General features: G+C 38.0%; 1 protein-coding gene across 32 annotated transcripts in view; it reads left to right on the top strand.

Annotated features, from left to right (window-relative positions):
• Positions 1-14,691, top strand: part of nrxn1a (neurexin 1a) — a 1,866,202-nt gene that overhangs the window by 1,431,229 nt on the left and 420,282 nt on the right. For all 32 annotated transcript variants that reach the window (XM_072580867.1, XM_072580862.1, XM_072580863.1 and 29 more), the window contains one exon: positions 3,992-4,173. In XM_072580867.1, coding sequence (XP_072436968.1) covers positions 3,992-4,173 — 182 coding nt within the window. The remainder of the gene's footprint in view (positions 1-3,991; positions 4,174-14,691) is intronic.

The following is a 14,691-nucleotide window of genomic DNA, read 5'->3' as shown; positions in this document are numbered from 1 at the left end:
TGCAATCTGCATCTTGTCTCAAACTGACAGTCGGCCCAATTGACCCTGTAGCTTTGACAGCCTGCTTACTATTAATGGTTCAAACTATTTTCATTTGTTATGAGGGAACCTTTGTGAAAATACCAAAGACTGTGACCGCTTTCTTCTGAGAATGGTTTTGGTTTTGGGATTGAGATGAAGTCCCAATTCCTGTTTCCCTTTCTCGATGGGAACATCCAAACTTGCATTTTGGAAAGGGCATTTAGGGACTATAGTCAATGTAGAGGCACACTGCAACACATTCCAGGAGGACATTAACAAACATACAACATGGACAAAAAAAACTTATAAAGAATGAAAGAGTACATTTGGTTGGAAGAATCATACTTGAACCATTTAAATTCAGATGGGATAAAGGAACAGAATTGAAAAAAAAAATTAAAAAGTAGATAAGGTATATTATAAAGCCCTATTGAACTTTGGTTAGATCACACTTAGAATACTGCGTGTAGTTTTGGTCTCATATATACAGGATATAGAGGCACTAGATAATGTGCAGAGAAGATTTGCAAGCATTATACCAGACATGCGGGGGTATACATGTCAAGAAAGAATGGACACCCTGTGTTTCTTTGCTGTTGGAAAAAAAGACTGAAGGGTAGCCTAACCGAGATCTTTAAAGCTATGAGTTTAATTGAGTGTACACAAAACAATGTTTCATCTTGTAGGGAAAGGCATAACTGGAGGCTATCAATATTCATTAAGAAATCCAATTAAAAATTCGGATAAAATGTTTTTGTTTACACAAAGAAAGATCAGTAGTTGGAATTCAGTGCCATTTAGAATGTTTGAAGTAAACAGTATGGATGCATTTAAGGGAAAGATGGCCAAATCTATGAGAGAGAAAGAAATAGATAGTTATGATGGTAAATGCAGGGGAGCAAACATGGGTAGAGACACAAGGAGAGTTTTCTTGGCTGTGTAAGCAGGTTGGGTTGAATAACCTCTTTTTACGTCATATATCGGATATATGTAATCCTATAAATGTATGTTGAAAGAGACATGGCGTCAGGTATGAGATTTCCTTTAACTCCCATCTGACATCAATTCACTCGTCATTGATGTTTAAAATACTCCCTGTCACCGTCTCCCTGCCAGTTGTAGCAGTTAAGTATTTACAGGAAACATTTCTTCAATTATATGCAACATAAAGCTCCTTTTATTCTAACAGTAAGCTGCCAACTCAACTCTGAACCTTTTGTTTTCCACCACAATCATGTTTTTGCTTCTCTGAGTTAGATTATCAATTAGTGCCAATTGGTGTTGAATTAGGAGTACTTGCATATTATAGACGCATGCCTTGTAAGATCTGGACCACGAAGACACTTCATTTAGAACAGTTCAAGCCAGAAAAATGATACGCTATCAACCACTCAGTCTTGGCTGGATTTGAAAGATCCTGGAGGTGAAAGGCATGTATCCAACTCACTGCACCTGCCAAATATTCAGTGACCTATTCATTCTAAGCATTTTATGTCCTATTTTTGCCTTGGTGTTTGATAAAAGGTATTGTCAAACTTTGCTTCCACTTAATAACTGGAGCTTAGCTTTTGATGGCTCTTCACCAGTATCATGAAAGAGATATAAACATTGATTCTCTTTAGTGTGTTGAGCCACAAGGTTAGAGTCACAGCTATGTGCCAGGAAAGTGTGTTTGTTACAAAACAAAATATAACACAACTTTAGATTGCAAAAAATAATGAATGCTTCTCTAAGATATCTAAAGAACAATGTATAAAAATGATATTTTAAAGATAACCCATTAAATGTAGACAAAAATAACTAAATTAATAAAGGACCAATGAAATTGTTTTCTAATTGTTTTCTTTTATATTTTAATCATTGGGTTTGATGGACTGCTTGCATGCACCATTGTATTGAACTAAAGAGTGGTAAGATATGGATTCTTTTCTGTTATTGGCCACATCCACGTGGAAAACACTGGGGAGATGCTGAACCATCAAAGCAGTTCCCTTGAGGGATAAAGAAAAATAGGAGGGTAAATGATCACATCCCTGTCTCACGCACATTCAAGCAGCTGGCTGAAAGTACCAGATTGTCTATCTGCTTGCTTTCTCAGTTCAGGAGAGACTAGAATATGGAACAACAAATTGGATGAAAATATTTGGAAAATACTGGGGAAGGAACATAATTTTCAAATCACTGTTGCAGTTTTCTTTACTGTTTCATGACACAAAAATAAACCTGCAATTAAATAGTTGACCAGTATGACATAGATTTCAGTCTTGTGGAATTTTAACACAGTGATCATCATTTACCCTTACATTAACATGGCCATTAAACATCGTCTCAGCATCCCACTTTAGTACCAAACTCCCTTCCACACCCATGGGTCCAATGATGAGGCTGCATGATGTGCATGTGGCACCATTTGGTGACAATGATCTTGTGGAAGGAGATCTCGTGTAAACAGTACAAAATGAATTTTAATGAATTCTTTACAGTCACATCAGATCCTTGAAACTGTCTTCCATAATCCAGAGAAAAGAAGCTGAAAGAGCATATTGTTGCCATAACTATAAAACTAGGTTTAACACATGAGAAGTGGCCAGAAACAAGAACAATCCATCAAAATCAAATTTACATTTCACCCAGTGGATGCAGTGCATGGGTGGATTAAAATTGCCTGAGCTTGTTTTCTGCCCATAGGATGCACCATCTTCATCCAGTGACATTTCATCTTTTCTGATGTTGAAGCCAGTTAGAAACTCCTGCTGAAGGGGCTTCAATTTAAATCAAATAGTTTCAGCCTGATGATATAATCAGGATTGCAACTGCATGTTAAATTTCAGAGTTTTGCAGGCCCATGCAAAAGTCACCATGACAGCTAAACCATGGAAGGAGTTGCTTGGTAGCCAGAAGAAACCCTGGTGTTTCTGGATTGATTCCTTTATGCGGTTCACTTGAGGTTCAGGAGGAGTAAGATGCTCCCTTGGCCTCCTCTACCTCCTCGTCTCTGTCTATTACTGTCTTGACTGGCATCAACAAGACAACTACATTCCAACCTTGATCACTTACTTTCTGTCAGGGATCATTCCATTGGATCCTAACTCCTGATCCAATTCTCATTCCTGTCCACCAGCCTCAATGACACAGTTAAATAATCTCCTTCCTGACTAGACTGACTGCCTCCTTCTGTCCTCCTTCACCCGTACTCCGGGGTTTTGCAGTTAGCTTCAAAGAGGAAGTGGGTTTCAGAAGAATAAATTAGCTACAAGAATGATTTCTCACTTCCTAAATTTTGGGCTGATATCTCCAACAAATGCAGGAGGTAGTCAACATTTATTTGCTGATGTACTATACTGATCATAAATCAGTAGGGGATGATAAGCCAATTTGAATCACTGTGTGACACCACAGGAGTATCTTCATTTCTACCTGCTTTATAAATCAGATACATGTTGAGATATTTGTATCTATTGTGTTTATGTTGCTTGGTGTTCCTAGGCTCACAGCACACAAAACCACTCTGCCAGCGGCATTCATAGTGCATTAGGCATCCCTGCCTGAGGTGACTTAAGAACACCATGCAGGAGTTGGATTTCTTTTTAATAGATGATTGGCAGTGAGTAATGAGTAACATATCCAAGTGGCTCATCACTTCACTAAGTCTATTAGTGTCACCTGGAATCCATGATAGTCATTTATAACGTATGTACTAAGTAGAGTTTACATAATACTGGTGTAAGGTTTATAAAAGGGCTATCATCAGTGTGTCAATGGTATCTAGAGTAGTTTATATATTTTATGCATTTCAGATCATAAAAATTTTGTTATAATGCAAATAATATACATATTTACCATATAAATTATTTTCAGGTACGCATTTGGCCAGATAATTGTAATTCATTGAAGACTAAATAGTCTATATTGGTCCTATACTGTATATTTAAAAGGCAATCTTTTGAAACCACATATTTTCTTTTCTCAGCTGGCACAACATACATCTTTAGCCGAGGTGGTGGACTAATCACTTATACATGGCCTCCCAATGACAGACCAAGCACCCGAGCAGACAGACTGGCGGTGGGATTTGACACGCATGTAAAAGATGCCATTTTGGTGCGTGTAGATAGTTCTGCTGGGCTTGGAGACTACCTACAGCTTCACATTGTAAGTAATCAAATACAGATGATAAATGGTTTGCTCACACAAAACATCCAGACAAAATGAATTTTCTTATTAACAAGCAACATGTTATCAAGTCAAGGTTAACAAGTTTTATTGTGTGCAGAATGTAGGCTTGGATTTATATTGCAGTGCTGGGTACTCAAAACAGTGCAAGAGTACCTCCTGGAGAGGCTCTCATGCATCATGAAAGTCTTCTGCTGCTGTTTTTGTATTAGTTTTGTGCAATTCTAGAATTGTTTACACCTGAAGCATAGCAATCTGAAAGGAATCCTGCCAGTTCATTAAAACTTAACATCAGTCAAACGTCAGTCTTCTCAGCAACCATCTTAGTGAATCTAGCAGTTTTATTTAAGGGTTGTCACCTGCTTTGTGATATCCATACATCTGAAGCAAGCAGCATTGACATTCTACAAAGACGCTGAAGCTATGACACAAAAGGCTTTGTAAACACAGCCTAAAGAATCAAAATATCATTGAACGATATAACAAAATTAAGACGGATTATTCTCTCATTTTCACATTAGTTTGGATACACCTGAGGTCTGGTTACACAACAGTGCAGTGGAACAATTCATTTGTTGACTAGCTTTTTTAAAATCAACCTATTTGATTCTCTGAAAAAAAACAGCAGACTACAAAGGAATTAATTATTTTCTCCAAAATTCTTAAGATTGCAAGCTTAATGAATATGTAACAGCTAGTTCTGATAGTGGGTTGAACAAATCATCATGAATATTTGCAGCTTATCAATAACCTTTCTGTTTCTCAATTGAGGTTTGAAACTCTGGAGAGTGCAAATTTTGCAGTTGTTAGGAAAATGCCTTTGGCAACACTCAGTAATTCACTCAGTTTGTCAATAACAAACCAGTTTTAATGGACATGCTGGATGTCTGCCCTTGGAAAATGATTATGAAAATTTAAATCACATGAATTAAACAAGGGAGATTAACCAGGTACGAGCGGAAAATGTGTTGCTGGAAAAGCGCAGCAGGTCAGGCAGCATCCAAGGAGCAGGAGTATCGACGTTTCGGGCATCTTCAGGCTGATGCCCAAAACGTCGATTCTCCTGTTCCTTGGATGCTGCCTGACCTGCTGCGCTTTTCCAGCAACACATTTTCAGCTCTGATCTCCAGCATCTGCAATCCTCACTTTCTCCTAGAAGAGATTAACCAGGTAAAATGAAATAGCCAATAAAATGTAAAATGATGCAAGGATAATTAATTTCAGATATTTCCCAAGCTCTACATCTTTACTTCCTCACCCTAATTGGAAATTCTTTGGGTATAATTCAATGCTGTCCCATGAGATGATTTGGGGAATGGAGGGACATAAAATCAGGCAGGATGGTGAGGTGTGGGTGCTCGCTGCCTCCACATTGACTAAACATTGGTAATGAAAGTCCACGGACCTGCTTCCTACTTTTAGCCAATTGAGGATGTTACGTGAGCAACTAATGCCCACTTAATTGCCACGTCCTGCAGCCACTGGTGGTAACTGGGAGGATAATGATCAAGATGTGTGAACACAGCACGCAAAATCGTGAAGATTGCTTGGTGAAGTATGGGAGTGTCCATTATTTTAAAGCACTGTGCCAAGTTGAGAGACCTGGTATTGAGAATAATGGAGCTGGGATTATTGGGAATGAGATCTGCCCTCTGCCTGTGCTGCCAATCCCTTTCCCACCGAGGGCATGGGGAAATTGATAGCCCAGTGGTATTATCACTGGATTGTTAATCCAGAAACCCACATCATGTTCAGGGAATTCAGGTTTGAATTCCACCACAGCAGATGGTGGAATTTGAATTCAATTAAAAATAAATCTGGAATTAAGAGACTAGTGATGACCATGAATCCATTGTTGACTGTCAGAAAAATTCATCTGGTACGCTAATGTCATTTAGGGAAGGAAAGTGCCATCCTTACTTGGTCTGGCCTACACATGACTCCAGACCCATAGCAGTGTGGTTGACTCTTAACCATTAGGGATGGGTAATAAATGCTGGCCTAGCTGGAGACACTATAATCCTGTGAATGAATAAATAAAAACTTATCTGCAGCCTGGGATCCAGTGATTGCCTTGAACCTCAAATTGATGTTGTCCTAACAGTATCTACTGCCTCCCTCATAGCACTGCCATATAATGGAGCTGTCAGTCTATGATTAGCTGGCAGCTCTTGTCATCCAGTAAAGCCTTCTACCTAAAAAAAGCTTTACATTGAGGAAGGTCCATCTGTATGCATTTAAATGTCTGAACGGCCCTTCATTGAGCCGACCTGCCTGAGAAGTGGCAGCAGAATGTTTTTTGGCTCTCCAACAAGTAGACAAGATTCCAGTTGCCTCCATTTAATTACCGTCCTTTGTTTTGATTTGAATGACACTGTTTTAAAATTGTCTGTAATGGATATTGAATTTGTCACAATAATACACTTTTCATCCATAAAAAAAAGCGTAAGAAATAAGCTGCACTATGCAATTCCCATAAATACATTTGCAAAAATTTGACTTGTAAAGTACATTTAGTGACACAGGATTTCTGGAATTCTGTTCCACTATTTTTTAAAACATTAACACAAGAACTTCCTCAAATATCTTATAGCCACTTCAGTCAAAGCAAATAGCATGGACACAATTGGTCATTCCTCAGACTTTAAGGTATCCACACTCATATACTCTCTATCTCAAGAAATTTGATCATGAAAGGTAAACTTCCATGGTAACAATCAGGAAATGACACACAACAAAACAGAGTTACCAATGTGTTTATTATTGCATTTTGGAAATACTGAAGATGAACAACGTTTAAAAGGAACTACAATGACAAATCAATACTATAATTAACACTAAATGAACAGGACTTGTTCTGAAAAAAAAAATCACTGGATCACACACTAAGATAATTGCACATAGTATATCGACCTCATGTAAAGGAATGTAGATCTCAATAAAGGGCTATATTTGACAGTGAATTGTACATTAATAAGTAATTATATTAGTGAATGGCGGACAGGAACCTGGCTAACTGGCAATGTGCATTTTTTGTTATTTTTGTTACAGTGATGTGTAGAACTGGAAACTGAAATAAAATACAGTCGATAGACTCTATTTTATAAGATGATTTACTGTGAAGTTGTTTAATGTTTTTTCCATTATGATTTTGATGAATGCAGTTTTATTATTTTAGTCAACTGATAATGCACTGTCTGATGCAAGAAACTTTTTTTTAATCCAGGGATGCATAGCTCCTCTGAATAGATGTTTAATGCTCATTTCCTTTCAGAATTGATTATTTTGAAGTGTTTGCAATTTTGTTAAGAAAAATATAGCACTGGCACTAAGTTATGCATTAAGCTAAAAAAACAGCATCAGCTCAAAAAGCTGGACTGAAATGTTCTTCTTCATAGCTATTATCATTCTTTGTAAAGTAATTTTAGAATTGGCTCTAAGTATTTTCTAGTGGGTGCAGGTACAAATCATGATATTGGCTGTGAATTGGCATTAATTCAGAAAGGTTACCTAAAACTTGCAGCAGATGGTAATCTTTAATATTGAGTGAAAGGACATTCTTTGTCACAATGGTAGATGTTGTTCTGAATTTGGTAATGCTCTGCCTGGATTTGGAGAACTTGATAAACAGTGGCTGTTAAATGCTATCCATCCCTGGCCCTGGTGTTTGATAAAATCTCAAAATCAAATGAAAATTTGAGTTAAGATAGGAAATTGACACCTAAGGACACTGAAGGGGAAAGGTTTTGTTTCACTTTGGTCTTTTCAATGTTGTGTAAGTCTGTCGCAAATTACTGACCACCTTAAAATGGTATTGGTTTCACTTATTATGAGAGAAAACTATTTTGTATGCTTCAAACAACTCAATTTGCAGTTGTGATTTATAAAATTCCGACATAGTTGTGTTTTATTTATATTGCAATACCAAGGAAAATCAACTTTTGGTCGTGGATGTAAAGTTCTACATTTGTTTAAACAGTTTAAGTACACAATGTTTTTCTCAGTCCTCTGATCATAGATCAATTCTGTGTTTTGTTGTAATTTTTATTTCCTGGTACTGGTCTATTCTATCAGTGCTCCGGTCAAATTGCTGGAGGTTATTGGTGGTGATCCTGCCTGGAGTTATTTACACTCTTGTCCTCACAAGACTTTTATCCTGCTTAATGGTCTAACAGTACAACAATCACTTAAGTTGTTGCTATGCTATTTAATTGCATATATTTGTGTCTCTGTCTGCAACCTGCCTCATTCATGCAGCACTAACTCCCTTGTAGCATTATCACGGGAGAGTAATGTTGTTTGGTTTTGCTTCAGTTTCTCTCCATGGAGCAATTCATGTGAGCATTCCAAGTGCTGTTTTCCTGTTCTTTAATTGCTCGTGTCTCTGCAAAACACCTGGGCTTAGAGTTTCCGCTAGTTTTTTCAGCACAATCTGGATAAAATCAGCTAAACCAATGCCAAAGATGGTAGAAACTCTTAGCGCAAGTTACATCAAGTGCAAATTAAGGTTCCGCAATCTTAAGCACTGTTTGGAGAAACCTTTGGTTCAAAGCCAGCCTGATTCACATAATTGGATGTGGTCCCAGACTGAAATACAGAGGACAGTGAGTTTATGTCCACTGTGCCTGTTTGAGCAGAGCATAAGTTGCATGTGCCTTTAGATTAGTTAGCTTGTGTTGAAAGCCTTTACATATTAAAACACTGTTGAATTTGCAAAGAAGTTGACTGTTGCATACCAATGAAACAAGCAAATGCTTCAGTTTTCTTTTCTTGTTTTAGTAGCTGAAAATCATGGTACTGTCAGGCAAAGGACTAGATATTCTTAATAAGTGTTTTTTTGTGATAATCCAATTAATAACTGCTTTGAAATATGTCAATAATTTTTTGAGTAAAGAGAAAGATTGTGTGGCATTATAGTGACTAGTTGTGATGGTTTATGGAATTTTATATTTGAGGCTACACAAATCCATTTGAGTGGAAACTTAAACTAACCTGAAAGGCCCAATTTCAGGGACAATTTGGGCTCAATCTCCTGATTGCAACCATAGTGACAATCCTGTCCTGCTATGCATCCAAGCTAAAGTATGTATGTTTCGAACTTAATCTCTTCTAAAAATTGTCCCCTAGAAGTTTAAAAAAAATGTACATTTAATGTGGTTTTATGCTATGCAGTTTGTTTTGAAGAATTTGAAGTGAGTAATGATTTTTAAAAGATCCATTTCAAAGGTATTTGTTTTTCAAATTTGTTTCATTCTTTCCCAGAGGAAAAATAATAAAGGACATTTTGGGCATAGCTGCTAAAATCAAAACTTGACTCCTACTTTACACTAAAAGTGTTTAATTGGTTCACTCTCTTTTTTAATTCCTTTGAGCAAATGCCTTTTCAGCGATACAAATCTGTCAAACTAACCAGAAAGTCCTTGCAATTAAGCACCTGTCAAGATTGATTGTGCTAGAATCATTCATTTATTGTAGGATTGATGAATGTGGAGATAAAAACAATTCAGTTCAGTCTTTTAACCAAGTGAAAGGTTCCTGAAGTGATTGTGTTTTTCTCACAAAATGGACCCAACCATGGGCTGATTAGCTTTTCCTTAAAATAACTGCCTTTTTATTTCATGTCATTCATTATTCATATAAAACTGAAACTAAAGCTAAGATATAAGCAAAAGAAAAGTGACTATGTAACTATGACATAACATGTTTACTTAATGTTGTTGGATCTGAGAATGTCATCAATTCCATGAATTTAAAATTTAGTTTCAATGGTTTAGATTTTATCAAGGCACCAAGGGTCTCTCCTGCTGAGTAAAGAACTGACAAGAGACCCCAGTTGACCCTCAGGGGAATTTTATGTGCCACTCAGGCAGTTAATGGGCCATCTGCAGGTCTTTGCTGTGATCAAGACCCTTGAGTCAGGAAAGCCCATTCACCTGGAGCAACTGGTGAATCAGGAGTCAGCAACATTTCTAACTGTTTAACTTTAAACAGCAGTGCAACTGAGGAAGCTGTGGCTTCAGCTAGAACGGCACCTATAAGAGGCCCAGAACTGAGGAGTGACCCAGGCCACAGGTAGGTAATGTTGGGAAGGGTATCATCAGGTGGGGAACCACAGGAGTTACAGGCAGCAATGGTGGGGGTGAGCTTTCAGCGGCTAGGCCTTCCTGATGTCATGACATCTGCCTTTGAACAAGGAGCTCCACATTCACAAGAGATGATAGGCAGGCTATTCATGTATTATTACTGTGATGACGCACCCACCTACCACTAGGTTATATCAGTGGCAGTGGGATGGTGCTTTTCAGTGATCAGTAATTAGCCAGTTAAAGGCTTCGACTTGCAGTAGACTGGGATGTCTGGCCATGAACTTTCACACCCCCGACAATCCTGCTGGGATGGTGGTGGAGTTTAGACATGTCACCATCCAGCTTCATTGAATGTCTCTCCTCTTCCAAACATATTAGAAGAAAAGCCGTAAAGTTCTACTCGACAATGCTGTTCTGATTTCAAATTTGATTAGCCAATAAAACATTGCCAATATACCAATTCTAGTTTGATATAGTTTCAGTGTTAAAGAAATGAATTAATATAGTCTGAATGGAAAGAGATGAGGAACCAAAATATCATGAAGTGATCAAAGGTTATTCACTATGATTCAATTACAAAGAATTCCAATATTTTAAACAATATCTCTATGTTTATTACTTACAATTTGTGCATTCATAATATCTGCATTATCCTTCCAGTAATTGATACAGTGTTAACCATGAGGATCAAAAATGCTGATCTTTAAAATAGGCAGTGTATGTATTTTTTTTCTGGTATTGCTGAGATCAGTGGATATAAAGTAAAATTGGGGTGGCATGGTGGCTCAGTGGTTAGCACGGCTGCCTGACAGTGCCAGGGGCCTGGGTTTGATTCCAGCCTCGGGCGACCGTCTGTGTGGAGTTTGCACGTTGTCGTTGTGTTTGTTTGGGTTTCCTCCGGGTACTCTGGTTTCCTTTTACAATCCAAAGATGTGTTGGTCAGATGAATTGGGCATGCTAAACTGCATAGTGTTAGGTGCATTAGTCAGGTTAAACATAGGCTAGGGGAATGGGTCTGGGTGGGTTACTCTTTAGAGAGTCAGTGTGGACTTTTTGGGCCGAAGGGCCTGTTTCCGTACTGTAGGGAATCTAATCTAATCTACACTTAAAGTAATTGAAATGAATGATAAAATTCAACTCTCTACCACTGATGTTTTAGTTTTATCCTTTAACATAATAAACAAAGAAAATCAGAGCAAAATTGTGCTGGTCACTCCAAAGCAGTACCACAGTTGTTGTGGTTCTGTTCGCTGAGCTGGGAATTTGTGTTGCAAACATTGCTGTGTGTTATCAATCCTCAGTGCTTGGGAGCACACAAACCAACAGCCACTCTCAGACAACAACTCATCAGAATGAAGGACCCGATACCCAACGTGAGCAAAACCAAATGTAGTGTACAAAATCCCATGCAAGGACTGTACAAAACACTACATAGGACAAACAGGAAGACAGCTAACGATCAGCATCCATGAACACCAGTTAGCCACGAAACGACACGACCAGCTATCCTTAGTAGCCACACACACAGATGAGAAGCAACATGAATTCGACTGGGACAACACTACTATTATAGGACAAGCCAAACAGAGAACAGCCAGGGAATTCCTAGAGGCATCCACAGACTCAATCAATAAGCACATTGATCTGGACCCAACATACCGACCACTGCAACTGACAGCTGGAACTGATAACCGGAAGCAGCAGATTCAAACCACTACAAATGTCGGAGGAAAGATCACAGAAGCGCTTCACAGGAGGCTCCCAAGCACTGAGGATGTCACCTAGACAGGGGATGAAACGTCTGCAACACAAATTCCCAGCTCGGCGAACAGAACCACAACAACGAGCACCCGAGCTACAAATCTTCTCACAAACTTTGAGTACCACAGTATTTATATCAAATTATCCTTTCACTGAGCATTAGTATATGCTCTTCTGATAATAGAATATATAACAATTGTTCTTATTAACGTCCGTTAGAGGTTTCTAGCAGTTGTGAATTTGGCAATGGATCTTTTAAATGCATGTTGTAAAGTTTTTTGTTGTTGAGTATTACCCTCTGCAAACCTTTCAATTGTACTTGTAGACTTTCATCTTAATTATACCCACTACACCATTTTCTGGTACTTGCTTAGTAAATTGAAGTAGTGCCATTTATCATCTTCTTGATCTTGCAGTCTTGACTTTTTATGAAGCTTGCTCTGAGTCAGCTCGAAAAATGTTGAGCTAGGGAAATGATTCTGTAATACTGCTGCTGGGTGAATTAATCCAGAATGAATCTTTACTCATCAAGTTCAGTAGTTGCTGCTCCAATTTAAAAATAAATGTTGACCAGTATCAGTAGGTCTTTAATGAGTATCTAGTTATACTTGAAAATTAATGCTGAAACATTAGATAATTCTACACCTATTATAGCAATGTATTTGGTGGTTTTTATAAATGACATCAACTGTACTTCTTGTCTTGCAATATCATTTTTTCCCCCACCTTACACATTATGTTAGATTTGGGAAGATGACTCAATCCAGTTTCCATGCCAATGTTGTTTATGAACCAATTATTACTTGATTTGAAAGAATAATATTTTCTAATTCCTCCAATTTCCTTTCCTTCCAGTTTAGGAGTGCTGTTTCAATATATTATGCCATAAATCAGTTCCTAACTTAAATGCTGTGTAGGAGATCCTTAAACAATGTAGTCGAGAAGAGTAGCTGAGATGGAGACTTGCATTTAATACAGTTTTCCTTTTTGCAACAGAACTGCTGTAGCTATATACAAATGGTATAATTTGTTCGCTACCCTTTTTAAAAAAAAGCCTCAATTTGTTTTTTTTTGGGTTGTTGGCTGAGTCTTGAATTATTTCTACCTTGTCACGAAGATACATTTTCAACATTTTTAAGTGTGAATAAAAAGCAGTTTAGAAAAGTAGAGAAAGTTATTGGCACACTCATTCCCTTAAAAAAAAGAGTTGTAAAAATGACAATTGACACAGATATATTTCTGTTTATAAAATAAAACTTTATGTTGATCCAAATATTTTGATGTGAGTCATTTTATTGAAAGAATGGAAAAGGTAAACCCCTTGTGGATAAAGGACTTTATCATGTGGAAATTAATTCAAATTAAACAGACAAAAAAAATCAGTTACAAGGGGTACAGTCTTCAAGAGTGAATCTTTCAGAGCAGTTTTGAATGTTTTTATATATTACTAGCACAGAATTGCTGGAATTTCCAGTTAGTTCATCCCGGTGGTTCACTGCTACCTTACAGTGCCAGGGACACAGGTTCAATTCAAGTCTTGGGCTGCAGTCTCTGCGGAGTTTGCACATTCTCTGCATGGTTTCCTCTGTGTGCTCCGGTTTCCTCCCACAATCCAAAGATGTGCAGTTTAGGTGATTGGCCATGCTAAACTGCCCATAGTGTTCAGGGCTCTGTAGGTTCGGTGCATTAGTCAGGGGTAGATGTAGGGGAATGGGTCTGGGTGGGTTATTCTTCGGAGGGTCGGTGAGGACTTGTTGGGCGAAAGGGCCTGTTTCCACACTGTAGGGAATCTAGGATACCCTTAATTACCCTTCAGCAGAAAAATATTTTGCCCTGTGGGTTGCTGAAAGTATAGTCTGGTAATAGTAAGGCAAAGGCAACAGGGCAGAAAATGTGTTGCTGGAAAAGCGCAGCAGGTCAGGCAGCATCCAAGGAGCAGGAGAGTTGACGTTTCCAGTATGAGCCCTTTTCCAGCAACACAGTTTCAGCTCTGATTTCCAGCATCTGCAGTTCAGGAAGAAGGGCTTCCTGAAGAAGGGCTCATGCCCCAAACGTCAATTCTCCTGCTCCTTGGATGCTGCCTGACCTGCTGCGCTTTTCCAGCAACACAGTTTCAGCTCTGATTTCCAGCATCTGCAGTCCTCACTTTCTCCTAAAAGGCAACAGAGCAGTCTGGACCTTGAGGTAACGACAAGACCCACTGTACATTTATGTCACCAAAAAGACAAAAGAATTGAAAAATAAACAAAAGAGTGACTCTGAAGGAAGGTGAATTAGAATGAATAATTCAATATCAAATTAAGAGTAGAAAGATTAAAAAAGAAGAGGCAAGAAGGTTTGGATTATGAGAGAGAAAGTTGAATTTTTAGAAACTCCAAATGCAATTAACTACTTGAAGAAAGTAAACTTTGTTCTTCAAATGTGTGTTTTCTATAGTTTAGAGAGACATAGGCAGAATGCAGGCAGGTAATACTAATTCAGTTTGGGAAGCTTGGTCGGCATGGAAGAGTTGGACCACAGGGTCTCCTACCATGTTGTATGACTCTATAACTAAATTGATTGGCGTTTATTGACAATTATTTCAGCTTTTAAAGAATACAGACATGATTTTTGTGTAGATTTAACTTTTGTGTTTAATAAACAATTAAAG

This window comes from Chiloscyllium punctatum, chromosome 11, assembly GCF_047496795.1.
Source record: "Chiloscyllium punctatum isolate Juve2018m chromosome 11, sChiPun1.3, whole genome shotgun sequence".
In the NCBI taxonomy this organism is placed as follows: domain Eukaryota; kingdom Metazoa; phylum Chordata; class Chondrichthyes; order Orectolobiformes; family Hemiscylliidae; genus Chiloscyllium; species Chiloscyllium punctatum.
Note: the sequence above shows the minus strand (reverse complement) of the source record. Positions and strands in the feature narration are given on the sequence as shown.